Source organism: Takifugu flavidus, chromosome 4, assembly GCF_003711565.1.
Source record: "Takifugu flavidus isolate HTHZ2018 chromosome 4, ASM371156v2, whole genome shotgun sequence".
In the NCBI taxonomy this organism is placed as follows: Eukaryota; Metazoa; Chordata; class Actinopteri; order Tetraodontiformes; family Tetraodontidae; genus Takifugu; species Takifugu flavidus.
In genome coordinates this window covers 17,428,448-17,454,360 of record NC_079523.1, presented here as the reverse complement: position 1 = coordinate 17,454,360, position 25,913 = coordinate 17,428,448, and the positions used below count along the sequence as shown (strand labels likewise).

Sequence of the window (25,913 nt, the reverse complement as noted above, 5' to 3'; positions counted from 1 at the left end):
ATCAGTTAAAACTCTGACTAAAGGTGAGCGGCAGGAGCCGCCTCCAGCTCCTCATCCACACACTGAGACAAGAGTTTTCTTTTACCCCAAAATGCTTTTATTTTTGCTTGTTAACAAGTGCTGGTACATGATGTTAATGGTTATAATGGCGTAGACAGCCTGGTTAGCGAGGAGCAGTTATACAGGTGCTATACGTCTGTGTAACTCAGCATGTACCCAGGAAGGACTCAAGGACACAAGTCGCACCTTTTCTGGCCTTTAGACACCAGATTTTGTTTCAATCAGCGGCCCATGTGGTACATTTTGGCAAGACATATTTACTCGATGACGTCACAGCATCATGTGACAGACAACCCAAGACAGACCGTTTGTTTGTGCCAAACAGGGATTTCGCCCTTTTCGGCTTCACGTGGAGACACAGGTGAACCACACCCGATCAAATCTGTTGACAAGAAAGCAGGACAAAGAGTTCAGCCGTGAGCGGCGTTGGCTGATCCCGACACGCGGCCGGGGTTCGGGGTGAAGGTGCAATCGTAATCTTTGGCAACGGCGAAGGTTCAGGGCTTGGATCCAGCCCCTGGGTGAGCGACACGCTACTGGCCGATGATGGAAGGTGACAACAAACCCTCCGGGGAACGAGCTGAAGGGTTACAAAAGTTGGCTAGCAATTAGGAAAAAAACTAAACGTCGGACTTTCACACACACAAATGGGAAACACGCTTGGCCCCGTTAGCAGATTAAAAGGCTGCGCAGTGGTTAATGTCTGTGTAGATTCTCAATCATCCAGGTCATTGTATCCAAGGTCGTTTTCTATGTCAACTGGAAAACTATAGACATAGAAAACTACCTTGGACGCAGCGGTTATTCCTAATACAAACATGTGATTGGGATGCACGTGGAATGTGGAGACCTGCCCAGCGTACTGAACAGTGTTTTAGACAGAAGCGTGTTGCAGTCTGACCTGCGCTCTATTCAAAGGCTGTTTACACACTGCGCTAACACATCTAGACGGCAGCGTGCGCACGCTCGTGCACGGCTGAGCTAAAACTTCCGTGGGTAAGGTGGGACGTGGTCTTCATTTCCCCCTTTGTTAGAAAAGAACTGCCTTTGTGGCAAAAGTGCAAAGCTCGTCTAAGGAACCGCTGACTCAGCAGATTCTCACGCTATTGTTTGGCACTGGTGAAAAAAAAAGGCACCGATAACATGCATAGTTATTGCTGAAGCAGCAGCAGCAGAAGAAGAAATACAGCATCTATATTATTGCAGTCAGCAAGCAGAGAAAGGCTCTTTAAAATTGGACTAGTTGGTCCATCGTGTTGCATTTGTGCTCAGCAGAGGTGGGGGGGGCTGTAACATTATTCCTGGTCCCTGACAGACGCCGACTGCCCTACGAGAACATCGGGTCGGGATCTTCTGGTGGAATGAAATGAGAGGGGCTGCCTTTGTCCGCCAGATGAAGCTACTCTTGGCAGGTTTATGATTTGGGAGCAGCTTTAGCTTTAGCTGGTTCCAGGCCTCTCATTTTGAAATAAGAGACCAGCTGGTTGGGAACCTCGGCCAGGACCGACTGGGCCAGGGCCGACTTTGATGCCTAAAACAAACCCAACAAAAAACAGGAGCGTCACGAAATGACTTTAAAATGGAACATCCAAATACATTTCCTTACTTACGTCTTTGAATTTCCTGTATGGGACAAACTGGACAATGTCTCTGGCCACAGCCTCCCCTACTGTTGACCTGAGGACACCGTCGTCGCCGTCCAGAAGTTCCATGGCCTTGAAGTCGGCCGGCCCCACCCCCACGATGATGATCGACAGCGGCAGCAGAGAGGCCCGGACGATGGCGTCCCGGGTCTGATCCAAGTCGGTGATCTCGCCGTCGGTCAGGATGAGGAGGACAAAGTATTGCTGCAGAAGACACGCCCACTTTAGACTGCTCAGGGTGAGGGGTGTGTGGTGTTTCAGTGTGTGTCCTCACGGAGGCGCTGTTGCTCTGGGCACCGCCGGACGCAATGGAAGCCACGTGATTTATGATGGGCGAGAAGTTTGTGGGCCCGGAGAATTTCAACTGGGGCAAAACCATCCGGTAGGCGTCGACGATCCCTTCGATGCCTGAAACGTGAGGGGGGAGCGTTAGCCCCCGCGCGCCGCTCGTTCCCCGACTGGAACGTTGTTACGGTGAATGTGGGAGCGGAGCGCTTTACCTTGGCAGTAGGGGTTAGCAGGGTTGAAATTGAGGGCAAACTCGTGGTGCGCAGCCTGCAAGATCAAGAGCAGCTGTAAAGGTGCGACATGTCCAGCTCTGAGCAGAGCTGGGGGGCTGTGGACGGACCGACTGGGCGGGTTGATGCACTGACCTGGTAGTCTGGGGGCAGCTTAGCGCCAAAACCAAACGCTGGGAACAATTTATCACTGTCAGGAGGGAGAAGAAGAAGGCGCGTCAACATCTTAAGCCATGTGAGTGCGTATTTATGCGTTGGACAGTTTCAGGGGAAACCCCAGAAGTTCAGAACCCCCCCCGTGGCTTTGACCTTGACTACCCCAGACGCTAATCGTGTCCAAACAGCTGAAAGAAAGAAGCGTGCTGAGGATACTAACGTGTCGTAGTCCTGAATGACCTGACCCACGGACCACAGCGCCGACAGGTACTGATTGAGCCCATCGGGGCTCATGTAGTGAAGAGAGTTGGGGGAGCGGGGGTCCCCATTAGAACCGGTGAAGTCAACCCCCACCTGCAGTGACGTGGCAAAACATTCGTTCAATCAGGGATAAAAGGTGCAACAGTTATTTACAAAGCTCTTCTCTTACAGTGAAGTTGATCTGGCATCCTCCCATCACGTAGTCCAGGAACGAGTATTGAGTCACCAGCTGCAAAAACACAGAGGAGGAGTCAAAGTTTAAATCTCTCCGCCGTCTACAAGCACCCACAACGGGGGTCTCCTCTTCTTAACCACCTGGGCAGTACTCTCTGTGCTTTTAAAAGGTTCCAGGGAACCTTGGGGGCGTTTACCTTGCAGCTCTTCACAGAGACGACGCCAGAGTTTGTGTAGCTCTTCTTCTTCTTCTGTTTCTCTGGGTGGATGCAGTTGAACTCCACCTTTCAGACAAAACCTCAATTTAACCACCCTTGACCAGCCACCATCCCATAATCACCTATTGAAGGTGTAAAACCCTTACAGGTGAGCCATGGGCTGTCTTCTGGAGCTCAGACACTTTAGTGGTGAAGGAACCGATGAGGTCATGAGATCCATCGCTGTCGTAGTCGTGACAGTCCACCTGCAGAGAGGGGGGCGGGGTGGGTTCCAGGTGACTACTCAAACATTTCAAGGGTCGTTTCCGGTAGAAACGGCTTTGAAAGCTCCGACCTTCAGAGGTCTTTCCAGGTCGCTGGAGCAGAACGTCTGGAGAGGGACGGTGAACTTCTTCCAGGTGGGATTCAGGTTGTTCTTCACCACCTACACACACAACCATGTCTGTCACCATCACAGGACCATGATTAAACGAGTGTATCGCTGGAGTTTTGGGGTATTTGCGGGGAGGCTATTGTGTAATGACAGACAAATAGAGACGCTTCCTCTTAGAAGTGGGCACAGAAATGTATGCATTTAGAAAAGCCCAATTACCTCGGTCCTGTGGACCAACTGCCACTTCCCGTCGGCTCCTTGTTTGAAAATCTCCAGGAATGGATCAGACTTCCCAAAGGTGTCCTGAAGAGAAGAGCAGCAGGATCAGCCTCATCGTACACTGAAGCATCCTCACAGGGAGGACTCGTGTGTGTGTGTGTGTGTGTGTGTGTGTGTGTGTGAAGATCACTTCTTAATTTCACAGAATTAACCTGAGGATCCGCCTGAAGAGAGCCATCTGAACCCTATTTTAACACACGTTTAGACAAGCAGCCATGTTCCTCATAAGCTTCAGTAAGTTACCGCAGCCTCTTTCATGCAGGTAGAGCATAGGTGTCAAACTCTGTCCCGTGGGCCAAATTTGGCCCGCAATGTAATAATATTTGGCCCGCAAAGCCATACCAATTGACTATTAGAGCTGGCCTGCTGGTATTTTATTAAATATAAATAAATAAATATATATCAGTACCATGTTCTCTGCCCTGCTCCATGAATGCCTTGTTCCAGCAGCCTATTTGACATCAGGCAGCCCTGGTTCCCTGACGCGGGCCTTGTTGACCCCGGCAACGTCCGAGCCGGTATGACTCTATCAGTTAATGTTCCGCTCATACCGAGGTGTAGGCATATATGCGTAAGGAGCCTTGCCTAAGGGCTCGCCTGGATTCGAACCAACAACCTTCCGCACCAAAGTCAGTGGCGTAAACCACCGGCCTATCCAGTCGCATGACCGCGCAGAACCCTCAGACTCCCAGGCCTCTGGTAGAGGGCCGGAGTCTGAAGGAAGGAGGAACCGCCCAGGAGGGCGAGGAAGAGATTTTTTTTTTATATATAAATAAATAAAAAGTTCCCTGTTATAGCTGGAGGAAGATTTTTTTCAATATCAATGTTGGCCCGTGACTTTGTCCCAGTTTTGAATTTTGGCCCACTGGGTATTTGAGTTTGACCAGAACCAGCATCTAAAACAGAATCCTCTCGGTTTCCAAAGAGCAGTGTTTCACGAAGGAGGGAGGGAGACTTTGACTGGAATTAGTGGCAACTGAAGCCGAGAAAGAATAGCAGCAAAATAACAAATAAACAATCTTGAAAGGTGGGAGCAAAGTTACCTTCTTGTCAAGTTTTTTGGCCTCCAGCTCCAAAACAATCGCTCTGTTGTCCGTCATCTCCTCTGCTGTTACCTACACACATAAAGCTCTGATTATTTAATGATCCCAAGAAGCTAAATATTGTTTTAATCATTAGATATTACATTGTTGTAGCACAGAGCCAAAACTCCATGATACCAGTAAAATGTGCAATAATTCTGTTGTTGTTAACACAAGGACGAGTTGACTTGTAATTAAACAAATGTGACTTTACACAATGGAGGTATCTCACGAGATGCCACATGTCAATGTATTCCAGACAGATTAAGGCGTGTTTGCGACACACTGACTTGTACATACAGTAATAGTTCCTTTGCCGGCAGGTTTCCCTTTTTTAAGCTGCAGCGGTCTGGTCAATGTTTTACTGGAAACAATCTGAAACACAATCATGAGACATCATTCTTTAGACCGGCCTTCAGAATCAGAATACAGTTTAAGCTGTACTTACACGATCAGTCCGACAGGGGGCAGTGTAATAATGCTACTGCTGATTTCTGGTAGAATTCTAGTGGTTTCTAATTCTTATATTTGCAATTAGTTCTAAAGGCAAGACAGTCACAGCCCTGAATCATGTTCTGGAGATTATTCTCCACCTTTAAAAAACATGAAAGCTCAAACTGGCCATCCTAAACCACCCCCCCCCCTCCCCCCTCTGTCATCATAACATCACCTCCTTTTCTGCTTTGTCCAGCCCAGAGAACCTCAGCAGGGCTCTCCTACCGGGGCGGTGCAAGCCCATCAAGACCCCACCCCCAATCAGACCTGCCCTGCCTCTCCTCATTAGCTCCTCATTAGCTTTTATAGCAGCAGACACCAAACTGGAACATCCTTGGGAAAGCTGACTGTGGTTTGTAGTGGCTATTACTCTGCACCGAGGCCAAATTTGAGGAGAGACCTCAGACACAGTATTAGGCGACCCGCCAATTCCTGTATAAGTCAGCAAAAAAGCACACCATGTGACCTTTAAACTCCAAGATGTCTGGACTGTTATGGCTTTTCCTATGGTCCTTGATCATTTTATTAAACGACCTGAATTTTAAACCGGCATAAATTTTGATGGAAACAGGTCCGTTACCTGGCCAAGTGTGACCTCCAGTCCTCCCAGGTAGTCATCATCACCCAGGTCAGAGCTGGAGTTGTCAATGTCGTAGATCCCCAGCTTCAGATTCTGAACAGCCTCAAAGTGATAATCCAGCCGAAGGCGCTGGCTGAAGGACGGGTCGGACGTGTTCTTTATACGCTCCGTGCGACCCAGCTGGCAGACGGAAGATATCGTTTAGTCAACCCAACATTTTAATTCATCTCAGAACACTTAAGGGAGGGGGGACTGCAGTAGCACCTCTGTCCACTTGTCTCCCCCTGAGCTCTGCAGCAACACACACAGTGGGTCAGACTTTGATCCCACGTCCTTATCCAGCAGGTTAGAACAGGAGACCGTCAGCTCCACCTTTGAGACGCAGTCCGCCATCTGCAGGGCCACAGAAACACCTCGAGATTAGGTTACACAAATAAACCATCGTATAAGTATGTCAACAGGCAGTATGAGACTGCTGAATTCAGTATTACCAAGTATACCGGTACACCATAATAATCTGACAGGTGTTGATGGTTTCTAAAGAGAACAATCACCTCGGGTCTATTGGTTAAAAATCCAAAAGAAAATAACATTTTGGAACAGAAAGCGCTTGCAGGCATGACTGTAGCAGTCCTAACTCCAGGCTCATAAATGCATATATGATGTCTTGAGATGTTTAAAACTGAAACCTTTACTACTGTTCACACCCAACAGCAGTAATAACCATTAACGCCCACTAACAACAGCGTTCGGTAAACCAGCACAGCCCAAAACACAGACGGATTCCCCCCAGTTGCACCAAAACTGAAGAGGCCTTAACAGGTGAAAGAGGTCCAAAGTGAGAGCCGGTGGGAGCTGGGCGGAGAAGTGGAGGGTTCTCGGTTCAAGCCCGATGCCGGCAAAACATGGGTGCTGTTCTAGGTGTTCACAACACTGCCCAGGTACCCCTGAGCAAGGTACCCAAACACTTGACCTGGCTGCTTTGGGGTTGGGTAAATGCATTGATCTGCTTAAAGTGATGAGTGCGACGTTTATAGAATAGAGGATGTTGGAGGAAAAACCATTTTAATTCATACTAGACAATAACTTCCAAGTGTTAGTTCCATCAAAAGTTCCTCCCATTGTTGCACTTTGGGGAAAGTGGCTGAAAAGACACTTTTAGTTCTGTTCAACACACATTTGACTAGACAGAAAGCATATGAAACACCTCCTTTACATTAACACAGCAAGAATCCGTCATGTATTAAGATATGGTGTGTTACAAACTAGAAATTCAACTTTTTTTTCAGGTGAGACCTCACCTGAACACATAGCCCACGATAGGAACAAACGTCTTTTATTCTTTTCTCCAACAAATGTACGAATATACAGCCGAAAGCCCCAAAAGAAGCTGCGTTCTTGAGAAAATACAGAAAATGTCTGCAGCTGTGGGCAACGCCCACATTCTAAAGTCCTAAACCCAGAAACGGCGTTAAAAGAGCACGTTTAGAAGTGAAGCTTTGAGGGGAAACGTTCTCTGTAACTCCGTTACACACACGTTGTTTTAGTACAACACGCAGAAAAGAGACAGAAAATCACCTTATCCGAGTTGTTTTATCTTTACACAGCACAGGAAGGAGCGGCTCGTCTGCAGAGCGACACGGAACAGGAAGCGGAAGTGAGCCGACGTCACTTCTGGTGGGCACCCCCAACCCCCAACTCTAGCCATAACTTTAACGGTCACACCCTACTAATAAAAGCAGCTATAAATTCTGTATCTGGCGAACTAAAATGTTCAGACGCTTTTAGTTAACAACGAGATTAATTAAGCGATCACCTCTGATTTGGCAGACGGTGGAACGAGCAAGTTCTGATTGGACAAGGTGGCTGTCAATCACCACCTGTCGTCAGACTGAATCATTGACGGAATAAAATAAATAAAATCTACACAGAAAATAGCAACGATGACAGAAAATGCACAAAGCTCACATTTTGGGGGGGGGTGGGGGGGTAAAAGCAGCAATAAAAGGATAGCAGCATCTGGATGTTTCCAAATTCACTGAGTAAGGTCACAAGATATACATAATGTATATAAAACCTCTCTTTATAGATATGCAATGTTTCTCATACACAGACACGTTTGAAACACACCTGGCTCAGCTCGTTGTGCAAACCACATCTACAGCAAAACATTTGCATCCACACTTAATCTGCCCAGCACCTCTGCAGTTTACTGAAGCTTCACCACAAGTCAATGTTAATAGAAATCTAAGATCTAAGAGAATACCACCATACTACAGCGCCTACATTTGCATCCTTTAATGAAGGCCATCATTTTCAGCTTCCAGGGAACACGTAACTGATCAAATCAGTCAAATCAATCAAGACAGGATCAGTGATAAAAGCCCCAGTCGTACACACAAAATTAGCAGCCTCGTCAAACAACTGAAGACCTGTCACCAGATTGTGAACATTCAGGGACTGGACACCGTCTCCCAAATGTTCTCCCAACACTTCTTTAGAAAAAACGACAGAGTCAGAGTCACCTGGAAACTGTAATATATGCTGATATACCAGCGGCTCCTTTGGGATTAGTGGAGTTAGATTTAGATCAAAGTACACCCTTCTTCAATTTTATCACTTTCCACATCTCTTAATGAACTGTCTGGTCCCTGACAGTTCATTAAAGACAAACACGACCCACAAAATAAAAAAACCAAAACCAAAATGAAGGCCAACAGGAGAGGTGTGTGTTTAAAAAGCAACGCACAACCGTCCAAAAGGATTTACTGTAATTCATTTGGGCTCCTAATTTATTGTGAAAAGATTTAGGCCCTTTGACAGCTTAGCTTTGGGTTCACTGAACATTTATTGAGGCAGGGATCATATTGTGAATTTTGAACGTTGAGGCATCACACCTTGCTTCAACCACTTGGATGTAGATTTGCTTTTAATCGTTGACCTACAGGAAGTCTTTAGTAATAATTTGAACATTGATAAAGTGTCGGCTCTGGTGCTGTGGCTGCTAAACAAGCTCACATCGTCCCACCGTGTGACCGACAGGCTGTTTCAGCGATTTGTGCTTACGTGCTGTTTGATGCAGCTTTACGAGCGACCTTGCTCTCTAAGAGACGGTCGAGTCATCCTGCAGCCTGTCACATGCTAATGCTCTGTAAAGTGTGTGGCCCCTGGCTTTCCTAGGATTTTTATGCACAATCTGAGTGGCAATCAGTCTTTTGATGGTGCAGAATGAAGTCATTTTAAAAAGATTGTAGCTTACAAACGTGCCATTACCGTACAGTTAGTGTAACGGTTGGCTGTAAAGCAGAATGTGTGAGGTATGCACACATTCCCTTTAGCTTCATCTACGCCCAGCGAACACACCAGGGGTGTGTGTGTGTGTGTGGGGGGGGGGGGATGTGCACGTCAGTGTGGGGATTTATGCAGAATGTTTGAGAGTAAATGTTTTAAAATGCAGAATTGCTCAGAAGCTAGCATTTCAACTGGACCGCTCATTGAATGTGATGACGTTAACTCCTAATTCCAGACATTACGGGAGTTCTCAAACATCCTGCTGATTAATTAACAGCATTTGATTACATGACTGCAGCTTATGGAAGCCTGTGGCAGGATGGCTAATGTAATTAGGGAATATTTCAAGCTCATCTGAGGCAGTGACTAGGGTAATAATAAGGATAACTATTCTCACTATTGTAGAAAAATATTCCCATTGAGGGAGGGTGTACTTTATTTTCCACGCCACGGCCTGGTGATTGACATGCCTGACATGTAGTCTCTCGCTCTGTGTGTGATCCATAGTAACAGGGCTTAGCACACAGCCGACACACAACAAATCCAGCTTTATTACACAGCACAGATTCAAGACCACAACAGTGTTTGATGAACTCCATTCAAACAGCGTCTTCTTCTTCTTCTTCTTCAAGTGTGTTGGTTTGCAAACAACAACTGTGACCGACCAGCACCAGCCAGCACGGCGCATTAGCGCCACCGCGGGGAGACAAAGCAGAGACCGACGGGAACCGAACGGGCCTTATTAAGATCAGATATGCATGTTCTCCAATCAAACCGGTCCAAGGATGATAGAACCCCACCACATGCTCCACCTCTGGAACAGAACCACTCTCTGGGCTCATGCCAAAACTTGATCATTTCTCCTCAAATGGCAACGCTCTCCATGTCAGGAGATGACTGAAAAGAAAAAGCTGCTCACGGTCACCTCACCTTTGTGTTACTCACCTGCACGTACAGGATTTATCAACACATCATTGGACCAACAGCTGAATATCAGCCATAAAGTAAGTGTACATCTGCTCCACATTGACCGGGCCACGCCGTCTACAGTTCAGATTGTTCTTCACGCCACGCCCCGCGTCCATCACACATTCAGCCAGCAACAACCCTACTGTCCAATCGGACACCTCAGGCCATTATGACCTGACAATTCACCTTTACACACATCCACCACCAGTCAGTGTACCTGGTTGAAGGTTAACCATTTCCTGAGCAGCAGGAAGGGCCCTCTTCTGGGGAAAAAAAAAGTCTTCAGCTATCGACAACGGGTGCATTTACTGACCAAAGCCTTTCAGTCCTTTGCTTCCTCCCCTCATTCGGCCAAGAATACACCCTTTTCAAGTGTGCTCACAGTTACAGGACAGGGGAAAAAATACTGGACTCTCCACCAAATCAGATACTTTACTTCTATTCAAAGTGCATTTTGCATTTTGAACTAATTTTGGAAATACAGGAAGCTAACATGGGGACCATTAGTAGTTTGTAAAAACATTACATGGAGATATCATTTATTTTAATAGGGTACTGATGAATGTTCCAATTGAAAGTTTTGCTCTATAAATCTTTATCTTTCGGTGCTTTTTGCCCCATAACCCTTGATTTTTTTTAAAGGCACATCATAGTACTATCTCTTGCTTTATGCTGTTGCATGTGCCGCAGTAACATCCGTCATAGCCAGACAAGATAAATCCAGTATATATTAAAAACACTTCTCTGCTGTATTAGGCAGCATTTTATTCAGCAATGAGGAGAAAGAAATTTTGGAGCGAATATCGGAGCGAATATCAACTCGTTTGCTGAAATTACCAAGATTTTTTTTTAGATTTACTCGTTTTCTGCTCCCTTGTATCCCTCTGAAACATATGGCGTACTGTATATAGATGTTAGCAATAATGCTACACTAGTCTTTGGGCTGTACCAAGGGTGATATGCAGGAGTACCTCAAGCATGTAAAACCAGCACCAGTTGTTAGAGAGTACTACCAGTACACAAGCTCTTTACCTGCTTGCACATTTGAAAAGGGTCTCGTCATTCTGTTTGCAGAAGTGAAAGGAGGCAAATTTTGTTCATCCCTTGGTGTCGGTGCATCGTTTTTTAGCTAAAAGGTGTCGTCTAATTTTATTGGAAAATCAGCTGAGCTACGAGCGCCCTACCATGGGGGCAAGATAGGCAAGGCCACACCCCCACCGTCCACCTTGCCCCACCTCTCAACCTGCCCATTAGCATTTATAGCTGCACAAAGCTCTTTGTGAGAGTGGTTTGTAGAGGACTGTCATTCTGCCCCAATGCCTGAATTTAGGGATCAAGACCTCAGAAACAGCATTGGGGGACCCCCAAGTCCTATAGGAAAGCCTCCAAAATAAAGCGCACGGTGTGACCTTTAAGCATTAGCTGTGGAGATGACTACAACTGCAGTGTGAGGACAGCTGGAAATCCTGATGACAACCACACGGTACAGCTCCGAGTCTGGGCTTGATATTTTATGACTGGCCAAGATCGTCACTGGACAGAAGACAATTTCACTTTGGGACTCAATAGTCAAATCTATATTTTTTTTAAAAATAAGGTCATTAATCAATGCACAAACCGATACCATTTATTGGCACCAGAGAAGTGGAGCGGTGAGCCTCGGTATTCCAAACCAAGCAGTCCAGGTTTTACACAAAAAGAAGATGGACTCAAATCACGCAAATCGACATGAACAATAGGATTCATCTGGCAGTGGAGAGCAGACAGTCAGACGGGGCTAAACGCACAGGAACAGTAGGAATATCCTTTTATTAGCCAAAGCAAAGGAGACTCCACATCACGTAAGATATGGTTATACATGATTGTATACACTGACAGCAGAAACAAAGCCGAGCCTAAAGGTGAAACATTAAGAACATTTAAAACATGCTATGAATACAACAAAGACTTTGCAAGAAAAAAAAACAAAATAACCCAAACCCTACAGACTTCATTTGCCCGCTCTACAGTCCAAGCTGCTAATGAGCATGTAAATATGCTGGGAATAAAGAGGGGTTAAAGGTGGCACTGTGACAAAAAAAAGGCTCAGCAACCAAAAGTCATTATTTACAGAAACAAACGGACAGCATTCGTCATTCCGATATCCACGACACATTACGGCGTTGATGCGAGATTCAGGCGAGCATTCACCATAGCAACAGGGATTTTACAATGGCAACGAAGCGCTAGGTCAGTATCTTTTATCCACATTTCACCATAGCAACAGAGCTTTACAGTTGATCATAGCAACACAGCTTTTCAGCATCATTTTATCGCAGCAACAAAGCATGTTTGTAACCAGAGCGGCAGCATAATAATCACATCGTAGCAACAAAAGAGCGATTTTGACCCGCCACATAACGAAGAGCTTAATTTGTGATGATGTCCATAGAATTAGCAGGTGGGCGAGCTGTGAGAAGGAAAGAAAGTTGCATCTTGACAAACCGCGTGCGATCTGCCTGCCATCATCAACACACACACACAAAAATGACACGAGGCAGGGCAAAGTTCAAATGGAGCTACAGATAAACTTCAGTCCAGAAAACAAGAATTTGTATTAGCCGTTTTCCACGTCAAAATACTAAGACTTTAGCCCAGGCTTATCTTGACCTTGCGAGCTCCAATAGGCCTATCATTGAGGTCTAGCACGGCAGCCGTAGCCTCCTCGTGGTTCTGGAAGGCCACCATGGCTTCACCTGTTGGTAGGCCTTTCTCACTAAACTGAAGGCAGACTGAGCCTGGCACCACCTGGTAGCCGTAAAAGAAGTCCATAATTTCATCCACGGTAACAGTGAATGGCATGTTCTGGAGCTTTACAACCGTTGGTCCAGCAGCACATTGACTGTTGGAATTAGGGGTTCCCCCAGGCTGACTGAGGAGACCATCATTTCCTGGGATAAACACCTGCTGTCCACCAGCACCTCCAACAACTGGACGTCCTTGGTGGTTATTAGCGGCTCCTCCCCGACTTTGGCCTCCGCCACCTACTTTTCTGTTGGTATTGTCAAAGGGTACCAGACCTCTGAGTCCATCCTGGCCAAACGGGGCTCCTCCAACTGGCCCGGGCCGAAAGCCCGGTGGCTCCAACATCGGTGCTCCCGGAAGCCCAGAAACAAGTGGGGGGGCTACACCCAGATTTACCTCCCCCAGCCCTGCGGCAAGAGGAGGCATTGGAGGAGGGCCTGCCAGTCCGTTTCCAGTGGCTGAGAATGGAGTGACGAAGGGGGCATTATTAAGGTTTCCCATAGTGTTTCGAAGAAAAGTGAATTCATCACCGCTGATGGCAGCAAACGGGTTCATCTGAGAATGCTGGGCATTAAGCTGGGCTTGTTGGTTCTGGTTCTGATTTTGGCTCATCTGGTTTTGACCGCGCTGGCCTCTCTTGTTTTGCGGAGGAGGATTCCTCTCGATTTCCTTCATCTGCTCAACAGTCACCAAGTGAACAAAAGCATCGCGACCATTGAGTTTTTGCCGGTGCAGTCTCTCTGCTTTTCTGGCGTCTTCCTCGCTACGAAGTTGGAAGATAGACTGACCCAAACCATTGCCGTGGCTATCTGTGAGAACCTTAAGGCTGTCTTCGTAAAGCCCCACCCCCTCCAGGAAGGCACGGACATCCTTCTTGGAAATGTTGTAGGGAATATTGGTGATGTGGACGCAGTTTCGGGGATTCTTTGAGCCATCTTGGCTCTTCCCGCCACCGTGAGATGCTTCTCGTTTTCTGATCGCATCTATCTTTTCAAGCATTCCCTTTCGGCTGACTGGGTGGACCTGGATGAAGCGGCTACCCATGTACTGCATGTGAGCACCCAGCGCGGCCTTGTGGTCTTGTTCAGTTTTGAACTCAAGGAAGCCCTCTCCAGTGGCTCGACCATTAGGTCCATAAGCAATGTAGATACTGTCCTCTATGATGGCCAAATTGTTGAAGAACTCTTTGATCTGTTTTTTGTCCGCTTCGTAGGGGAGGCCTTTCAAGTAAATGCAAAACTCTTGCCGGTGGGGAGATCGTGACCTTCCTCGTTGATCCCTTGCTTCCACCCCCGAATTATTACGGCAGTGCTGTTGCAATTCGATATTTGATTTGTTGCCACTGTGTGAAGCCTGGCTTGCTGTACCGTCATTGATGCTGGCCCATTGCTGCTCAGAGCCTGGATTGATTTCAATGAACCTCTGGCCCATCATGCCTCCGCCCCTCTTCACAGCTTCAAAACTCTCCTGGGGCGAAAAGAACTTAACCATCGCTTTTCCAGTATGTCGGCCCTGTGCGTCCTTTAGAAAGCGAACCGCATCCACACCCAGACCCCTGAAGAAACCTCTGACATCTACCTCTGTGCATGCGAACGGAAGGTTCTGTAAGAGGACAAACAACTCATCGCGAGTCATTGCTGCCGCTCCACTGGCAGCAGCTGCAGCTTTCATGTGGGCCTGGAGGCCAAGAGAGGCCAGAGGAGAAAGAGGGTTAAACAGCATGGGGTTGGGCGTTCCAAGGGGGAGGCCGGAGGCCAAGCCTGCTGGGGGTGGCAATGATGGGTTAAAATGAGGAAGAGATGACACATGAGGGAGGTGGGACATTGGAGGAACTGGAGGTCCTTGAGACAGTGGAGACACAGTTGGAACAGGGGGGAGGGAAGACACTGGGGGAGGGACTGGAATTGTGGGTAGTGAGGGGATCGGGGGCATGGAAGGCATGCTTGGAAGCGGGGGTATAGGTGGAGGGCCTGCACTGAGAGATGTCAGAGCTGTGGTGATTGTGGGGGCAGAACTGTAGCTCGTAGCAAAGCTGGGCACTATGCTGGCCACTGCCTTGTTGCTTGGAGACTCCTGAGAGGAACTTGCTGCTGTCACTGAGGCCTGGGTGTTACTGAAAGCCTGGTTGCCGTGGTTACCGCTTCGGCCACCTGCCCCCGTCTGCACCGTGGGTATTTGCGCCACTTGCCGGTTTGCATTTCCCGTGGCAGTTGCAGCCGTTTCTGCGGTACTTGTTCCAGCCTCAAACCTGCGGCGGCTGAGTTCAATCATGCTCTGCATTTCAGTCTTGCTGCTAAGCAACAAAGACACTTTTGAGCCCTTAATGGACCCACCTGTACGCATCATTCCCAGTCGGGCGTCTTCATCAGTGGCAAAGACGATGAAAGCCTCACCATGTTCACCCCCAACAATATGCACTCCACCATCAGGGATTGTGAGGCCAGAGAAGAAGTGCCTGATGTCCATGGTGCCGGCCACTATGGGCAGACCTTGCAGCCTGATGACTACTGCCATAATGACTGCTAAACAGCCTTATAACCTGGGGAGAAAGCAATACTACTGTCAGATGAAAAGCAGAAAGAGGGCAACCAGTGGTTTCCAGATGTTTCCTTGGGAAACCTGCATCAGGCAATTAAATAAAAGTAAAACAAACCCTTCACAACTTACACCGTGTAAATGTAAGTCTCGGTAGAATTGCCTAGCCATAATAAATTTGTTTCAACTCTGCGTGTTCGTTTGGCTTCTGACATTTGGAAACCAGTGGCACTTTAGCTAACTTTATAACGGAAGTTGTAAATACATTTATACGACAGTGAGTTTAAAAAAAGGCTAGGATCAAATTCCAATGTTTCGCTGGCTTGAAATAAGTAAATAAGACATCAGAATGTACAAAGTTAAAGCATTTCAATGTTGTGCTGCCTGATTCTGGGAAAAATAATGCCTATTGTCTTGGCCAAAGTTATAAATTTCTTGTTTTTTGGTCATCGATCATGTTTAAATAACAGCAAAGTCCTATTTGAACTTTGATTTATTGTAAAATAAATTTATAAAACAGCGGCGATACCAACTAAAACCTTCGGGGAAACCGTTTTCGTTAACATGAGTACATAGCGCCCGCCATCAATGCCTACATGTAATATGATTTTATTATGGGATATACCCTAAAGCGCGTAAAAAGACCCTCATCTTTGGATAGCCTTAAATGATGTAGAGTGAATGCTCATTTCTATATTGAATATTTTACGACGAGAAAAAATTCCTCAATCAAATCCATCTAGGACATGTCAGCATTACACTATTTTATAATCAACATGGAATGCTCTCTTCCACAAACAAAACTAATTTAGTGGCTAAAAATTGCAATCAACAAACAAAGCAACAATCCACTCTGGAATAATAAGAAATAGAGTCCAAGCTGAGCAAACCTCAAATGGTTGTTTCTGGTTACCAAACAGAAAATCAGCTAAGCACCACTTTAGCCAGTGTCCGGGCAACATCCCACAATATTTTCCCAGGAGCCTTATCATCACGTCAACCGGAGCAAAAGCAGCAAAAACCAAAGCAAGACAATAACTCCAAACATCAACATTTTAACAGCAAAGTCAAGGAGGTGAGGACAAAAGAAACACCAGCGACAAAACAGCAGCAGTTTGCATTAGACAAATCAGAGCAACATCCCCGTCTCAGGCAGTAGAGCACCAAAAAAAAAGCAGCTGACATGAAAATAAAGCCAAGAGAAGAGCACCATTAGCTCACATTTACGCTGCGTCAAAAAGGACTACACACCCGTCAAAATGCCAGGGTTTTGTGATATTACAAGAAAGACCAAGAAAACTCCTGTCAGAACGGTTCCCACCTTTAATGCCACCCAAAACAAGCTGAAATACTTTTTGTGGGGGGGGGAATTCGTAAGATTCAGACTTCTGCGTTGAGCCGTCCTCAGATGGACCTTACCGATGGACTCTACCCTGGGCTCTGGTTGGGCCATTCCAAAACCTGTTGAAGCCATTCTTTGGTTGATGTCTAAAGCTTGAACAATCAAACTGGTCACATGGCCCTCCACCCTGGGACACCGGTTCCCGAACCCTGACGCTGCCTCCACCACGCTTCACAATGGGGCCGCTGGTCTTCGGAAGCTGGATGGTAAATACACCTTAAAGTTGTAGGCAAAACCGGGATTTTACCAGATGATAACGTCATACGTCGTGCCACCTAACACGTTCGCAGAACACACAACGCTGTTGTCACATGTAGCACGCAGTCGGTGCTTCCAGCAGCTCGTCTAATGTTGCTGGAGGCCCCTTGGAGGCCACCCTTGCCACTTTTATTCTCTCCTTTTCACCAATTTCGGAGGGCGCCCAGTTCTTGGTGACGTCGCTGTTGTACCATATTGACTGAGCTGAATCAGAACCTACCCTCCGATGCTTTTGCAATCCAGTCCTGAAAGTAGCAACTAGGAAATGTCGGAAAAGTCCCTGATATGATTCAAGTGTGGGCAGGTGGACCCTGGCAACTATTTCACACGAGTCTGAAGAGCCCGATCCTCAGAGCACCACGAAAAGGTTTGGGTTGGTTTTCTGATTTAACTATTCGCTTTAGAGGTCCCATTAAAAAGGCGAGAAATGTTCTGACACTGTTTCTCTTGGTCTAATCTGTTTACATCACAAGATTTTAGCATTTCATCGGGTGTAGATTTTTAAACACAAATGTACAAAAAAATAAAAATAAACCACCATTATGTCCAACTGAGCAGCAAGAAATGGAACAAACACCGAGCCACTTTTGTAATATTAAAGGGCAGCATAGTCATAGTTGGTCATTTCACCGACCTTTAACCTTTTATTCATTCTATAAAGTGTAAACAAAACCAGCTCCAGTCACAAACCACATCAGCTCAATCAATTTCAGTGATTCCCTTTTTCTTGATTTCAACCTGATTAAAAAACATAAGCAACAGCAGAGAAAGGATCCAACACAGCAACAGCCAAAGCCGGAGAGGCAAAAACTGCAGATGCAACAATCAGAAACCCAGGAGACACAATTCTTCGCACACCAGCAGGAGCAGCATCTTTTAACACAGGAAAAATCGCAAAATCAATGAGCCAAAGGCACCGTCGGGGTTCCATTTCACACTAGATGCAGCTCTCCTCAGGAGTAACCAACAATAAGAGGGCAGAGGTGATTAGCAAACCTGATGTACACGTTAACTCAAGGCCACCACAGTAGTCAGTGTGAACCAAGATGCACGTAAATGCCCATGAGGTGCATGGCCAACAATATCTCCAGAAAATACTTTAAACAACCACAATCTGCAGAGGCACCTGTAAATAACCGCACTGACTTGCACGCAACACGCGTCAAGTTTTTATAAATATGAAATGAAGCCAGAAGAACAGTGGAGCCCATCAGACACAACCAAGAGCGACGATGGCGACACGTTCGCGTCCATCGGAAAGCCCAGACTCCGTTCACTCACTCTAGACATTCAATTATACCGATATATCGGTAGATCTGACCAGGTAAAAGCGTCACGGTGCATGATGTAAGCGGTCACCAGAAAATAGGCAAAACCTGAGCTACCTTCACCGCCAACATTGCTCATCTCACGCATAGAAAATCAATGCAGCTTCGTGAATGACGGCCGATAGCCCGTAGCAACTCGCCACCCAAACAAACCCACACATTAACCCAATTCATCAATGTAATGAGCATGTTAGATACACTGTGACTGGTCGTTAGAGTAATAGAGGTCTAATTTAGCACCCGGTAGAAATGTGAGTGTAGTTACGCTAGCTAGCGCTGTTTTAGCTGTTGTTTAGCTAGCTAGGAACAATGCTTTGTGCGCAACGGAGCGAAGCAGGATGGCCGCTATCAACGGCTCATCTTGGCCTCTCGTCGCGAGTGCATCACCCAGTGGACTGACACTGCTGGATTCTTACCGAGAAATCTGTCAACAAAGACAATGAAGTTTAATTCATTAATGTTCTCTACTCTTCTCTCCTCTCGTCTCTCGTCACGGTGTACAAAATGTCGGCAAACACCGCGATGAGGAACGAGACTTTGTTGACGTCACAGAAGGTCGCTCCTCCCCCTCCTTCTTCTTCTTCGTCTTCAAGCCCGCAGGTGTTAGTTGTACACTGCTGCCCTCTGCTGCGCGAATAGCTGCAGGTACAATTTTAAGCCGGCTTTTAATAGACACAAATACCTACACATCAACCGAGACTTACCTGTCAAAGGAAAAATAAAACTGAAATTTCTACTGTGTTCTTGGTTCATTCTTCACAGGTGATCATCAAAAAGGCCACAGACCACAGCGATCATGGCCTTCATTCTGTGGCTTTGATTGTGTTTGTTTCCTAACCTTTTCACAAACATTTAGTCATGTTTGGGCCCCACGAGGATGTGGTGGTTAAGCCAAATACTCAAGAGTTTTATTGGAAGCACTGCAATAACAACCCTCTCCCTCCGTTTTCCCATTTCAGCAGAGCAGAAGCTCTGGAACCGACCCGGTCAATTGTACAGGAATGTGCAACAATAAATACTGATCTAAAATATTAGCACCTTCTTTTCTCTCATACCCATCAGGGTCACCCAGCTACACCCATTCACAGAATAAAATGGGCCCTTCTATGCTTTAAATCACATGCACGTTTGAATATCATTCCCTGATGTATAGCTCCTAATGAAAAAAATAAAATAAAATGCATAATAGGGTGATTCTTTATTGAATACTATTGCATATAATAGAATTACAAAATGGGGACTATGCAGTAGTCTGACACTGGTTCAACTGCAGACATTATTTAATATCAACCTCAGCTTAAAGAACAACGCTGGCAGAGTCGTGATGCTGCTGCCCCGGGATGCAAACAAGGCGAGTCAACACACTTGAATTTCAATGAGTCAAAACCAGCAACGCTGACGGGAACGTGCTAAATAATTCCATTTTGTGTGGAGGCTCCAGCTCGTGACAGCTGAAAAAACAAGTTAGTCGGCTTGCTGTTCCGCAGCACATTTAATAAGAAATAGCTTGTTCTTTATTCATTTTTCGTCGATTAGGATAACCACAATTCTGATGTTACATAAAGTTAGAAGACAATACATACAAATAGGAGATCAAAGGGAAATTAGGTGTACGAACTAATGTGTTTACTGTTGCAACAGCGTGAATGCAAGTGGATTTTTTCCATCTGGGAGCTTCTACAGAGACGAAGACTTCAAGTCAGACAGGGAGTTTGTGCGTGTTTGTAGACGGAAAGGAAAGAAGCTGGTCTATTTGCTGAATCCGCAGGGAGCCACAATCCTTCCGGATGATCAATTGGGAATCTAGTGCTGCGCCCACTTGATGCTCTTGATATCGATGCCTTCCTGAACCATCTCCCATAGAGGACTGATGGACACAGACAGAAATGATGAAGTGGGCCATTCTATTAGGACAGGATTCAAAATGGGACCGAACTGACCTCATCTCCCTCAGTCTGGAGACATGGAAGATACATTTTTCTGCCGTGTAGTCCACTTCTTCTTCTGTGGTGAACCTGCCAATACCGAATCTGCCAAAAGGACAAAAAGGATTGGAGAAAAAAATGCGGGCACGGGCAGATTAGCCAGTCCTGGTCCTGGTCCTGGTCCATCCGCCTGTGGCAGCGTTAACTCACAGAAAGATTCTGCTCAATGCAATTCTTACACACTTTGGTTTAAACCAACAGGATGCTCGGCGTGCACAACTTTAAAACTATTGCTTTATTTCAGATTTAATGTGGTTTGGGTGATGTCTAAATTAAGAGGTTTTTTTTAATGAATGAAGACCATTGAATGAAGAAAAAGAAAAGCCAGAACATTTAAACTTCAGGATACCTGATAGACGAGTGAGCCAGATCTTCATCTGCTCCAATTGCCCTCAGGACATATGAAGGCTCCAGAGACGCTGATGTACAAGCACTGCACACACACACACACACACGCGCACACATTACAAACACATTTAATCTGTTTAATTAAATCAGCTAAACCGTGGAGAACCATAATGCTGTCATGCAAAGCTAATGTGCTCCGAAACGACATCGGAGTCAGAAGCAGGCTGATGGTTCAACGCCCAGGGTAACTGACCTCCCAGATGACAGGGCAACATCCTTCAGCGCCATCAACAGACTCTCTCCCTCCACATAGGCAAAGGACAGGTTGACACAGCCTGAAATGAACAGTCTCATTTATCTACTCAGAGTAAATCAATATCTCCTCATTCAATGCCTCTTTGACACCAAAACTGTTTGGTAAGAGGCATTAATCCCCTTTCTGAAAGGGAGAAAAACATGTGTTGAGTGACAATGAGCAGATTTAAACAGCTCAGCAAAATCTGTTTGACATGTTGCTGAGCTGCAGAGACAATCTGGGCATCAGCAGCTGAACACCATAAACATGTAGCTATGTAGCTATGTGTGTGTGTGTGTCAATGTGTGTACCAGGGTAGCGCTGATTCGGGTCTCCGTTCATGACGACGTCCGGTATTGCAGACATGATCTTCTGGACCAGGCGATTTGCTAGCATGGACACCCTCTGATGATCGTACTGCTCGCCCGTGCACAAACATAAACACCGGGGGTCAGAACGTGCCACCATGTCGGTGACCTTCCAAGGGATTATCGTGGGTTTCACCTCTATCTCCTGCTGGGCGACGCTGCAAGCGGCTCCCAGACCAACGGCCAGCGGGGTGGGGACGGTTCCAGAACGTAACCCTCGCTCCTGCCCACCTCCGCTCTGCAGCGGCTCCAGACGAACACGGGGCCGGCGTCGCACGTACAGGGCGCCTACACCTGTGCACACGTGCATCGGCGGGCCGGTGAGGAGGAGTGGATCAGGCCGAATTAGCCGGCAGATTTCAACGTTATTCCGGCGTTTCAGCCTGGTTTTTACAGCACCGAACCGCTAAGGCTCACCTTTGGGCCCATAGATTTTGTGACCGCTTATCGACATCAGATCAACCTTCCAGTCCGACACATTGATGGGAATCTTTCCAACAGCCTGTGCAGCATCAGTGTGTAAGAAAACTCCTTTAGAGCGGCAAATCCGACCTGTGGAGGAAAAAAAGGGGGAGATGTTTAGGAAGGAAGTTTTTAAATCAGCCAAAACAGGAGTGTTTCAGAAATATGATTTCTCCTTATTGGGGCGAGTAGGAAACATGTAGGTGATGCCATGGTTACCAATCTCTTCAATGGGCTGCTGGACTCCAATCTCATTATTGACAGTCATCACCGACAATAAAGAGGTGTCAGGACGTATGGAGGCCTCCAATAGCTGTCCAGAGAAAAACAAATGCACATTTTGACGACAGTCTCTCTTCTGTTTGGTGTTCCTGCAAATCCAGCACGTATACCTCCAAGTCCACCAGTCCATTCTTCTGAACCGGCAGGTAGGTGACACTAAAACCCTCCGACTCCAAAACCCGACATGAGTCCAAGACGCACTTGTGCTCCGTCTGTGTGGTGATCACGTGGCGTTTCTTGGACTGGTAGAAGCGGGCGACGCCCTGGAGGTGGGATAAAGGGGAGAGGCGCGATCACTGTCCCGGTTCTGACTGTTCTACATGAAGGCTGCTGTTACCTTCATGTCAGGGTGTGGCAACACTAACCAACACAATGGAATTAAAGAGGGAACAATTTCCTTTTTGGTGCACAGAGTTGTAATAAACTAGAAATAAGGAGTTTGTCTCTTTAGAATTCAAGTCTAATTCATTAGAATTCATTATTATCAACTTTAGGGAGGAGATATTGGTGAAAATGACTACATTTTAAGTATAAGCTATAAAAAAAACCTTTACCCCTAAACTGGAGGAACATGTACATTTATTTGGCAACTGGTTTCAATTCTATATGGTTGTAATTAATTTTCCATGAAGCTGGATGAAATGAAGTGGTAGGGAAGAGTAACCTTGATGGCCATGTTGTTGGACTCTGTGGCGCCGCTCGTGAAGATGATCTCCCTGGGATCTGCTCCAATCAGATCGGCCACCTGCTGCTCGGAGTGAAAGGCAACCCTCAGCGGCATTTTTCATCAAAAAATAAAGAAATCAAGGTTTTGTACCCATCATACCAATTAAATCTCGTTACCTTTCTTGCTGTCTCCATTGCCGTTTCGCTCTCCCAGCCGTAGGCGTGTGTCCTGGAGTGAGGGTTACCGTAGTAATTAACCTGGTAGGGCAGCATGGCATCCAGGACACGTGGATCCTACTCATGAGTGCACACATTAAACAACAAGATTAAGTATCCTTTCCCACTGATGATTCCACCAACAGGTTCTGAAATGGGTGTAATGGTTACCATAGGCGTCGTGGCCTGGAAGTCCATGTAGAGAGGGCGGAACTCATCTTTCTCCAACTCATGTTTCTTTATCAAATCTGCAGCAAAAAGCTAATTTGAGTAAATACCATAACATACTGAAAATGGGATTTTGCATTAACTGGAAAAATGTATTCTTATTTTTAAATCTATGTCTACACACACTGCTTATAGATCCATTTCCTGCAAATATTTAGTTAGAAACCAAAAGAGATTGTGTGCCTGTGGAAGCACACATCCATTACTCCACGTATCCATAAATACACAAGCAAATCCATGTCTACTTTCTAACCTATTAACGAATTAAAGGTATTAGCGGACTATTACCGATCTGTTAACTTGACAATCAGTGCAAGTGTGACAATGGATGAAACTCTACAGTCATTAACGTTATGACAACTTTTTTTAAAAAAGCAGACTTTACCGCTATATTCAGTAAAAACCCTCGTTCTGTTTACTTTAGTCCCCAAATTGTTCATCTGACCATTTTACAACAGCGAGGTTTGTTGCTATGGTAAACTGCGTCACTTTGGGATTAGCTTGCATGCTAGGTCACTTTAGCCTAATAAGCGTGACTTGCTATTGCGTGTGTTTACCTTTCTGCAGAGTAGCGAGGGCTCTCCGTTCATGATTTAGAGGGAGATGGATCCATGAGGCCGGTTTATAGAGCTGGGAGAGGACTTTATTGCTTCGAGACAGCATCACTAAGACCTAGTGAGCTCGCTTTTACGATAAACAGCCCCTTTGATAACAAACAGCAGACTGAATCAACAAACATCATGAGCAACAGTCACGTCAGCGACGCGTCATTATTCGCAGTGATGATTAAAACTTGCCATCTTCACTTTAAGTTCTGGGTGTAATGTAAACATTGTGAGGCATCTTACCTTGATCGTGCACTCACCGATGCGCCGGACTCTTATCTGCTGAAGTTTTACGTATTCCAGGTGTTGGAGCAGCGCAGGGACCGGAAGTGGAGGGCGGTGTTTCCTGTCTACTCCGGTCTCTCATTGGCCAATAACAGGCGTGGGCGTGTTTACTGATTGGTTACATGTTATACGTCACACAGCATTATGTAGACACGGTTTCATAATCTTTAAACTTCTGAGACCGACAAACAACTTTGGATAATAAAGTTACTTTAATAACAGCAAGTGCTGTTATGCCAAGTGAATTTCCTCAATATGTATGGCATTTGTAATGGTAAGGAATGGAAAAAATAATCACAATGGGTCAAAAGTAAAGTGAGGTTGTGTTTGGTGCCCATAACCCCACAGCGACAATGCCATTTGAAATAAAACTTGAAAATACGTCTAACATCCAGAACCTCTTCTCAAGTCATAATTCACAGTCTATACAAATACAAACTGTCTTTTTAAAAAATGTGTTTATGTTGTACGTCAAACTGTCAGTGCACTTTTCCTTTAATAACGAAATGGTGAGGGCAGCGATTCACATGGATGTGCTGTCAAAGGTAAGTGCTGTAACTTTTTGGGCAACGGTTAATATCATTAGAATGATAGTTTTATGTACAGATTCCATACATGGCTATACATATTAGTGTCCACCATAACATTATGACCACCTGTGTTTGAGGGTGAGCTTGGGTGAAAGGATGGCTGACTGAGGTGACAGACCAGTGACTATTATTCCGATTCGAGGATCAAGGCACTTGTTGAGTGAGACAAACAAGTTGTTTTCCTTTGTCTTGTGCTTTCAGGGGTGCAAAACTATGATGACAAACACTCCAAAGTCACAAAAAGTACCAGTAGTATAGTATATAGTAGAGGGGGTTTAGTAATACAAGGTTACATAATATAGTTGGGCACCACATGATCAAATCCCCTTAGCTGTGATCCTTGGAATATCAAGTGTCAAGATCTCAACAGATTCTTTAAACGTCATATTTGCTGTTTGATCCTCAGTCTGTGTTTTCAACTGTAAGTTGCAGGATGGGGCCACGGTAGATCGAAGATGTTTGTCCAGCACATCCCATGAACGGACTGATTGAGATTTTGGAGAATTTGGAGGCTAAAGAGACACTTCAAGTTGCAGTGCTCTTAAAGCCTGAGCCATTTTGCTTGGCGGTAGGGTGAAACATGCTGGCGAAGGAGACCACAGCCATCTGGCACAACCATTATGTCCGCAATCGTCAAATTTGATAGTATAATACAATGGTTCCCAAACTGGGGGGCGCGTCCCCTGGGGGGGCACAGTGAAACTGCAGGGGGGCGTCAAAGAATTTCCTGCTATATACTCCAGTCCAGCTGGTGACAGTAATGCGCCCGCACCGGGTTTGCAAACCATAATAAAACAAGCAAGAAGAACGAGCAGCGTTTGCAGAAACCGTAGAAGAAGCCGAAGTCGAGTGATAAGTAAAGAAGGACAGGTTTGTTGTGAAAGGCACAAAGCGAAAATCAGACAGCAAGTCAGGTGCCACAGGCGATGCGAACATCACAACAACGGAAAGGAAAAGGGTAAAAGTAAGAAAATATGCCAAGGGATATCTGTGCCTGGGCTTTACGCGCACCATGATCGGCCAAGAAGAGAGACCGCAGTGCGTTGTGAAAGCACAACGTGCTTCTTACAAGGTAGCCTTCAGAGTCACCCAGTGCAAAAAGGCGCACACCATAGCGGAGGAGTTAATACTACCCGCAGCTATTGACATGGTTTCAACTATTATTGATGAATCCACT

The 25,913-nt window shown here is 46.0% G+C and overlaps 2 protein-coding genes across 9 annotated transcripts; both read right to left on the bottom strand.

Moving 5' to 3' along the window:
• Window positions 1-74: 74 nt before the first annotated feature.
• Window positions 75-18,973, bottom strand: cpne1 (copine I). Of its 5 annotated transcripts, XM_057028996.1 has the most exons (17): window positions 18,823-18,965; window positions 15,277-15,422; window positions 6,104-6,232; window positions 5,840-6,019; window positions 5,065-5,139; window positions 4,726-4,797; window positions 3,623-3,706; window positions 3,365-3,454; window positions 3,177-3,275; window positions 3,010-3,096; window positions 2,808-2,867; window positions 2,598-2,731; window positions 2,357-2,411; window positions 2,204-2,258; window positions 1,978-2,111; window positions 1,671-1,907; window positions 75-1,591 (listed from the first exon to the last, which is right to left on the bottom strand). In XM_057028996.1, exons 2-17 carry the CDS (start codon window positions 15,307-15,309, stop codon window positions 1,475-1,477), a joined length of 1,641 nt encoding a protein of 546 aa, XP_056884976.1. In that variant the 5' UTR covers window positions 15,310-15,422; window positions 18,823-18,965; the 3' UTR covers window positions 75-1,474. The 5 variants fall into 5 exon arrangements, with proteins under 5 accessions (XP_056884976.1, XP_056884978.1, XP_056884977.1 ...); XM_057028998.1 differs by lacking the exon at window positions 15,277-15,422 and having other exon boundaries at window positions 18,823-18,972; XM_057028997.1 differs by lacking the exons at window positions 15,277-15,422; window positions 18,823-18,965 and adding an exon at window positions 7,418-7,557.
• Window positions 18,974-19,585: 612 nt separating this feature from the next.
• nfs1 (NFS1 cysteine desulfurase) lies at window positions 19,586-24,236 on the bottom strand. Of its 4 annotated transcripts, none has more exons than XM_057029002.1 (14): window positions 24,105-24,236; window positions 23,814-23,959; window positions 23,200-23,289; window positions 22,990-23,106; window positions 22,811-22,894; window positions 22,257-22,409; window positions 22,084-22,177; window positions 21,820-21,954; window positions 21,539-21,696; window positions 21,346-21,451; window positions 20,993-21,074; window positions 20,741-20,824; window positions 20,347-20,436; window positions 19,586-20,273 (listed from the first exon to the last, which is right to left on the bottom strand). In XM_057029002.1, exons 2-14 carry the CDS (start codon window positions 23,844-23,846, stop codon window positions 20,210-20,212), a joined length of 1,290 nt encoding a protein of 429 aa, XP_056884982.1. In that variant the 5' UTR covers window positions 23,847-23,959; window positions 24,105-24,236; the 3' UTR covers window positions 19,586-20,209. The 4 variants fall into 4 exon arrangements, with proteins under 4 accessions (XP_056884982.1, XP_056884980.1, XP_056884984.1 ...); XM_057029000.1 differs by having other exon boundaries at window positions 23,200-23,276; XM_057029004.1 differs by lacking the exon at window positions 24,105-24,236 and having other exon boundaries at window positions 22,990-23,109; window positions 23,814-23,962.
• Window positions 24,237-25,913: the final 1,677 nt, after the last annotated feature.

Excerpts from the sequence above, each read along its gene's own strand:
- cpne1 (XM_057028995.1), bottom strand. The coding sequence starts at position 15,397 with ATGGCAGTAGTCATCAGGCTGCAAGGTCTGCCCATAGTGGCCGGCACC.
- nfs1 (XM_057029000.1), bottom strand. The coding sequence starts at position 23,919 with ATGCTGTCTCGAAGCAATAAAGTCCTCTCCCAGCTCTATAAACCGGCC. Across the intron at positions 23,107-23,199 it reads TCCAGGCCACGACGCCTATG|GATCCACGTGTCCTGGATGC; the intron begins GTAACCATTACA and ends ACTCATGAGTAG. Across the intron at positions 21,697-21,819 it reads CAAAATCTATGGGCCCAAAG|GTGTAGGCGCCCTGTACGTG; the intron begins GTGAGCCTTAGC and ends ACGTGTGCACAG.